This window comes from Nannobrachium achirus (assembly GCF_963921795.1).
Source record: "Nannobrachium achirus genome assembly, chromosome: 20".
In the NCBI taxonomy this organism is placed as follows: Eukaryota; Metazoa; Chordata; class Actinopteri; order Myctophiformes; family Myctophidae; genus Nannobrachium; species Nannobrachium achirus.
Window position 1 is genome coordinate 22,252,714 of NC_137827.1, and position 8,120 is coordinate 22,260,833.

General features: G+C 41.0%; 1 protein-coding gene across 1 annotated transcript; it reads left to right on the top strand.

Annotated features, from left to right (window-relative positions):
- Positions 1 to 1,840: 1,840 nt before the first annotated feature.
- vcpkmt (valosin containing protein lysine (K) methyltransferase) lies at positions 1,841 to 4,782 on the top strand. The gene is made up of 5 exons (XM_080750584.1): positions 1,841 to 2,111; positions 2,653 to 2,766; positions 3,354 to 3,426; positions 3,584 to 3,703; positions 3,829 to 4,782. The coding sequence occupies exons 1-5, from the start codon at positions 1,852 to 1,854 to the stop codon at positions 3,931 to 3,933; spliced, it is 672 nt and encodes a 223-aa protein (XP_080606710.1). The 5' UTR covers positions 1,841 to 1,851; the 3' UTR covers positions 3,934 to 4,782.
- Positions 4,783 to 8,120: the final 3,338 nt, after the last annotated feature.

The following is an 8,120-nucleotide window of genomic DNA, read 5'->3' on the forward strand; positions in this document are numbered from 1 at the left end:
GCTAACATGAATACTGTAGATCATGTTGTCTTTGCTCTATTAGCTCATGGATTTCATTCTTTTTTTTTTCTTTTTTTTGGTACATGTCACTCTAATATATATTGTTATTTATTGTTTATATACATACATACATACATACATACATACATGCATACATACATACATACATACATACATATACATACAGATACAAAGACTACAGAGAGGGAGACACACATATTAGATAGATAGATAGATAGATAGATAGATAGATCGTTTTCTATCTATCTATCTATCTATCTATCTATCTATCTATGATAGATAGATAGATAGATAGATAGATAGATAGATAGATAGATAGATAGAAAACGTGAAAATGTTGAGAATTAGCATTGTATGCTACAACACTTGAGCAATGTGTTTAACCCATTGGTTGTTGTTGTTTTTTTGTCCATCCGTTTTAATTAGCACGTGCTGTAGCCTACCTGCATCCATTTGGTTGGAGCTTCTTGGCGTGACATGGTTGGAGCAGGTACTGGGGCCATTTAGTGAACTATGAGGAGATGAAGATGAGGACCGTGGTCCGGTGGTGTTAACCGGTGCCGTTTGCGTTTGCACAGGCGACACAAAGCTTTGGAAAGAGTCACACGATTCTAACGATGAGTCACCGCCTGGAGTCACCTCCTCTGTACTACTTCGAGGCCTAGGGAACATGTTATCAATCTTCTTCAGACGAGCGAACCGAACCAAGGCCGTCTTTATGTTCTGCCAAGTCTCACGTGAAAACTAACAGTAACACAAACAGAACGTCGCGAATTGCTGCTAATTAAAGACGGGCCTTGCAAAGTCGCGCGCCAAAATGAGCGGTGGAAAAGTAGGCTACACTCACATGTTTAGCTATTCACACTAATATACCGGTAATAACAATAATAAAATTAGAAATAATAAAACAGTCTTTCTTTCCTGCTGCTCAGATACTTAATTGGCGCTATATGTCAAGGTCAAGGAAAGGTAAAATTTTTATTGTCTTCACCTTGATTAGGTGTTGATCAGGTCAATATAGCAGCAGGGACAGTGGGACACACTGATCAATTCCTTGTCATGTTTTAGCCTACATCACATATTTATCTTCATTTTTTTTAACTAGGCCTACGTAGTGGGGAGCCTACTTTTTAATTTTGTGTTTACTTCTCAAATTGGTTCATTTTAATAATAATACTACTTAGTAGAATTTGAAAAATAAATGTTAGCCTACTTTATAATTTGTAAATTTTAATTAACAGTCTGGTGATGCAAGGTTAAGTTACTTTGAGTAGGCTGCTTGAAAGCCTGGTGGGCGAGGTTAGTAGGCTGCTAAATAGGGATGGTGTTTTCCTCTGGTGTTTCAGTCCGAGTGTATCAAAGGGTGCGTTCGGAAATGCGCACCGGGTGGACTGCGCGGGCGTTTATCGTGGGCTTGCCCAGGCCTTACTAGCCTCGTAAACCAGTCTCCCTTCCTGCCTGGGAGGAGTCAGTTTACTAGGCTAAGGCCTTACGGCCTGGGCATAAATATAACGATTGCATTCACCACGGCTTCGTAACTCGCGCGGCGCTCCGCCGGCCGCGCGGCCCTGGCCCGCTCTTCGCGGCCACTCGCGCCTGCGGCGCTCGGGGGCGAAGAGCAGGACCAAGGTCCGCTGGCCTTCGCGCCGCTTGCAATGTCGTGGACAATAAAACGAGCGCACCCTTTGATACACTCGGACTGAATCACCAGTAGAAAACACTCTCTCCTGCTAAATAGGCCTACTTGTATTTTTAAAGGCAACAGGAAGGAACCGTCAGAAAGAACAGAAAGAAGTACGACGGAGCAATCAGAGTGGAACAACAGTCAACATGGCGGCGGACACGGAAGAGCGCATCGACTACTTTGTAAGAGAAATTCATAAAAAAGACAGGGGTATTATTCAGGTGAATCAGTGCTACAAAGGAGACGTCGGCTGTGTGGTCTGGGATGCAGCAATCGTGCTCGCAAAATACTTGGAAACGAAACAGTTTTATGATCCCGCGTCAGGCGTAAACACATGGGCGGACAAAGACGTTGTGGAGTTAGGAGCAGGAACAGGAGCTGTTGGTCTGATGGCAGCAGCACTGGGGTGAGCATCTATGTTCAGTTGGTTCTTGATGGCACTGTCCTACTATGTCCTGTATGTATGCAGACATTAGCTGAGCACGTTGGTGAGTTTTCTAATAACAATTCTGGTTGGGAAAGCAAGCAGTGTGGGTCTTTTGAAGTTTGAGTCTCATGTGCTTGTCATGACATTTTTGTATGTCTTTTTACAGTTTATTTACCATATAAAATATTTGACAACCATGCAGTCTTATGCATGGGTTAAGCTGCATTCACACTGAGAGAAGACAGATATTAGATAAGACTGTTGGTTCATTTGTTGACCTGACATCTTTCTATAGTCGCAATGTACATAATGTGTGTGTAGTTAATTAGTTATTGTTTACCTTTAGCCTATATTACTATTACTAAGGCACTACACTGTCTGTCTGTCTGTCTGTCTGTCTGTCTGTCTGTCTGTCTGTCTGTCTGTCTGTCTGTCTGTCTGTATGTGTTTACCTTGCTTACTGTAAGTCTAGATAAAGAGCATCTGCTAAAAACCTAAATTGTAAATTGTTACCACTCAGAGCTCGAGTTACTGTAACAGACCTGGAGGAGTTGCAGTTCCTTCTGAAAGTGAATATCGAAGAAAACAAAGCACTTATCAGCAGTGGGTCCATCACTGCCAAGGTACTGAAATGGTTTGTAACTTAATTAATACTTTTTTCTGTTATATTGTGGTTAATTATAAATAAACTCAGCACTAAAAAGAAAGGAAACTTGTGTTTTATATCATTTTTATCGTTGATTCGTCACCTTTACAACAAGCTTGTAAGCATCGGGCATTCGAGGCATGAGCTACACAGCCAAATGTGTGGGTAGCGCCAACCAAAATGTTGGTGTTCTGCTGGCATTTGTTCTGCTGGCATTTACTCTCGTTTTGGGCTTCCTTGACACTGAGCTTAAAATTAACAAAGTGTAAAAATGGCCAATCGTTTTTTTCTTTTCCTTATTACTGTGGGAGAGTGCAATCATTCAATGCACCAAGCAACAAAGGTGAAGAACAGTATTGCATTTGGCATAATTAAAGGGGAGATATAATGGACCGAATGTTGGCAAATTTTGGGTCGGTGCTACTCACACGCTTAGCTGTGGTGCTCATTCCACGAAAGCCTGATGCTTACAAGCTGTACATTGTTGTAAAGAAGGAAGAATCTTGGCCAATGTGAATGCTGGCCAGCGGGTGTAACTGGTTAACTTAACTTTCAATGTGTATGTTTTTTTAAAGGGGTGAAGAGCCGTCTGAATTCCTTACACATCCACATTATGTCCTAATGGCAGACTGCATCTACTATGAACAGGTGCTGTATTATTTTAATGTGTTTAAAATGGCCTTTCCCTGTTTACACATCATCTTAGCACAATGTAGCGTTGTACTGATTGGGTATCAGGCTGAATGAATACAAGTAATTAAATATTTTATATTTATAATTTCCCTTTCCGCTTATTTCCTTATAGTCTGTTAAACCGCTTGTTGAAACATTGAAACACCTGGCTGGATCAGAGACCTCCATCATTTGCTGCTATGAGCAACGCACTGAAGGCATTAACCCGAAAGTGGAAAGACGTTTCTTTGAGGTGAGTACTGCACTCCATTAATAACTAATGGTAAACAAATTGTAAGAAGCTGAACTGTCATGCATTATGGAATATCAGTGCTCTTTATCTCAATGACCAACTGTACTTCTTTGTTATGCTTTCAGTTGCTTCAGAAGGACTTCACATGTGAGGAGGTTCCTTTGGACAAGCAAGACGCTGATTTTAGATGTGCTGACATTCGTATTCTTCACATCCAGCGCAAAGTTTGAGTTTGTGTCTTACACATAGTAAGAACAAGGGTGATGGAGAGAATTGTAATGCTGAATTCACACCAGTAGTCTCAGGACGCGGGAACGTTCTGAGAATGCTTGACCCATAGCATCAGCAGTCATACAGAGACAGCAAACGTGTGGTGTCAATGTTGAGAAAACCTGACATATAATGCAAACATCCTGCCAGAGACGAGTATTCAGTACATATACTTCACTTCTCCTGCCTGTCTATTTGAGATTCCCACCCGAGTGCGCCTTCTGGCTTTGATCCCTCAGACCACCAGGGCTCTCGCCGGGCATGGACTATGCCCAGATTGCCCACTGCCATGCACATTTGACACCACTTGAAATGAACAGAAGGCTTCTCTATGGAAGTATCAAATATTAAAGTTTTTAACTAGCAGTTGTAGATAGATAACTGAACAACATGTATAAACGATATATTCCCCCAGTATCCCCCACAAAATGTGCTACTTTGGTAGCAGACACACACCTTGAGACACAGTGACTGTCACTCATAACAAGGATGGTGTGAATTCAGTGCAATACTAAAAAGGGTAATTTCTGGGGTCATTTTCTACTCAAACTTGCTCGATTAAATAGATATTTTATATGAATTTCTATCAAACACTATATAAGCCCATTCAACTCTCTCTGTGTGTGTGTGTGTGTGTGTGTGTGTGTGTGTGTGTGTGTGTGTGTGTGTGTGTGTGTGTGTGTGTGTGTGTGTGTGTGTGTGTGTGTGTGTGTGTGTGTGTGTGTGTGTGTGTGTGTGTGTGTGTGTGTGTGTGTGTGTGTGTGTGTGTGTGTGTGTGTGTGTGTGTGAGAGATATACCGGTTCACAGTTCACACACACAGGATATGTATGTGATTTCGTTTTATCAAATGTAACAATTATTGATTTGTGGCTCTAGATCCTAATAAATGTATTTGTTATATTGTTTAAAATGTTCATCTGTTCTATATTTGGTTACAGTCGTTTAAGTGTTGCATGTTCTGCACATATCATGGTCATATCCTTCTATGTGTATCATCTTTTGGGTGGAAACCACGTATTTCCAAAATTTTAACTTTTTTTAAATTCAAATTCAAAAATAGCAAAAGCTCAAAATCCGTCGCTTTGTGCCTCGTTTTGAGCCTGTGGATCTGCTACTTTTGTGTGACACTAGTATGATCAAGTAGGGCATTCATTTATGAAAAAGTTAAAATATGGTGATTCTGCTTGACAGCGACTATGTATGTATATGCGTACATGATGTCAATATGTATGTCTATTACCTTTTATTAGAACAGACTGATTAGAGCTGTAAGCAAGAGAAACCGTAAACACACCAGTGTGGCTTCGAGAGACCGTGAACACTGGTGTCTTGGGGAGACCGTGAACACTGGTGTCCTGGGGGAATGCAGCTAGAACTTGGCTTGCACATTAGTCTTATGAGGGCAAACCATTTTCTCACCATGCAAAGCACAGTGAGTTGTTTGTTCAGCATGTGTGAAAAATGAGTGCTTGCACACCAATGAACTGCATGGGACAATGAACATAAACTAACTATGCGCTAGTCGTGTGTGCTGTCCTAAAGCTTAATTTATACTTCATTGTGCATCAGTGTTCGCTCACCAAACAAAACTAAGTGAATTTCAAGCCAACAACACTGAATTGTGTGAAACGTTATTTTGGGGGAGCGACACTGTCATGCATCAAAGTATAAATTGGGCTTTATTCTACAGTAATAGTGCATGAATAGACATACAACAAATTGCCAAGTAGATTTGAATGGATGATTTCATATCATTTCCTGTTTCTGGCCTCTAGGATTAGCACCCACTATCTGGCATATGCCACCACCAGATGGGTATTCATCACAGTTATGCAGATCTGCTTCTCATCATCTTTTTTTAAATATAAAGACAATTTCCTTCCTAAGCACTAGAGGGCAGCATTTGCACAAACTGCTGCCCAAAGAAAAGTGTGAAAATCCTTGTTAAAGCAATCTGTTTTATGATAATGTAATAGGTCTTTTAAAACATTATGCACTTAATGTGCCTATAAAGGCTGGGCTAATTAAGTTTATGCAATTCCAATATGAAATGGGAGGGCACTGATTACTACAACAAGAATAGCTTAATCTCTAAGAGCAAGCCACGTTAAAGTGTATCCAAAATCCCTGCTCCCTATACTGTAGTTGTTTTAATTAATATTTTTTACCATAACCAATTTAGCACATGCCAGCTCTCCTGAATGGTTTTGCACTCCATGCGAGGGGAATTCCACTCCAAGTCCCAGATTAGTTGGAAGATTATGGCCTTTTTTCAAGCATAAACCATGGAGCACGCCCCATACTCCCACAGGCATGCAGGGGCCCCCTCACATCCTTTTATGCTGCTCTCTGTTTACACAGTGGGGCTGTAGCGCAGCCTCCAATGCACTTGCATAAATGGGGAGTCCAGATTAAAATATTCATACAAAACTGGAAGTTGAAGACTTCGAGTCCCATTAAACACAAAATAAATCACTGTATAGAAGAGTTCAACTGCAATCTAATTTGATTGATTGTGTAATAATTAATTGGTTTTCACAGGCTAGTGTGGTAGAATGGGGCTGAACTAACCTGCTTTGTTGAAACCTGCTTATGAAAAAACAGGACCAGCTGTCATGGGATTATGCCACTGACATTAGTTTTCCTCAAGTTGGGCATTTGGGATCAGAAACTCATTGGGTTCATTACTTAAAATTGTGAATGCATACAATGCTTTAGCTAATGTATAGCGTTATGTTAATCGCAGAAAGGCTTCTACAATATCAAAGCTTATGACCTGATACCAAATATTTATGCTGTTGTGCAAAACCATTTCACATCATTGCACCTCGCAAGGCATGTATGTGTTTGTGAGAAGAGAGAGAGCGAGAGAGAGAGAGAGCGAGATGTGGATCTGTTTATGTGCAAGTGTTTATATACAGTCAATAATGTGTACACAGTATCTGAAATCCCCTGCTTCATGATATGGCCTGGAAGCCCCATCACAACAGGAAAAAGCAGGAGGGAGGAATGTACAGGGATGTAATTACTGTGAGATTAATTGCCATTTGTTGTAAAAGCTATAAATAACTGCAACAGATCATTTGAGAAAATTACTCCCACTGGCCCTTGCATCTCTCTCCTGCCTAGTGCAACTGGACTGCTGGAATCAAACTAGTAGCGTTTCCTATTCAATTCTCCTTTGGCCCTGGCCAGGATATGTTTAGCCTAATTAATCTGACACAGCACTGGTATTGAGTCCCTGTCCCCCAGAGGGGTGGGGGACTGGGGGTCAGGGTTGGAGAAGTGGACACCGACAGACACTGTACAGTAGCTCCAGTACAACATCAACAATGTATCTCCCCCACCAATGGCTCTGGTTTTTGGCGGAAAAAAATACAAACCTAATTTCTGTGCTCTCCTGTGTTTTATCCTCTATAAATAAATGCTAAAACCTAATTGATATGGTGTACTTACAGTCTTCTTATGGTGGGCTAATTAGGCTAGTTCTACAGGGGAATACAGCATGTCTAACTCAAATTAGGACAGCCACGGTGCAGTGCTGTGTCTCTGTAATCTCTTACCATCTTACATTTTTGTCTGAATATTATAGTATAAATAGTACAATCATAACTGAACATGGAGAACATGCTTTGTGTGCCAAGACATAATGGGGCCATTTCTACCAACAGATGGTGCTGTTAGCAGAAAACAACTTGCATACCTCAGTGGTAAGTCTGCAGTAGGAGCAACAATACTGTTATCCAAATTCCAATTCCAAGTAGCTGAAAATGCATTTTTAGTTTTCATTGTTAGCCACACTGTGAAGCAACTCGTTATTGATGATGATGAGGATCCCAAAACTTTCTTTTGTGTTCTTATACTGCTTAAATATTACACATAAATGCACATTTTCATCCGCAGGCCTTAGTTGAAACCCGGGTTTGCAGCACCCCTTTACCAAACATAAAGCATGGCAACAATATCCGCATGAATTCCGTATTCAAAGTGTTGTTCACAGTTTCCTAGTGTAAAACATGATGACATGAGGATGCAGGGCAGCACCACCCGAACCAGAGCGCCCGTTGTCCCAAAGGCTGTATGGTGTTCCACCCTGCTGAATCAAAGCCAAGTGTCACAGAGGAGTCTTTGTGTCATCATCACCAT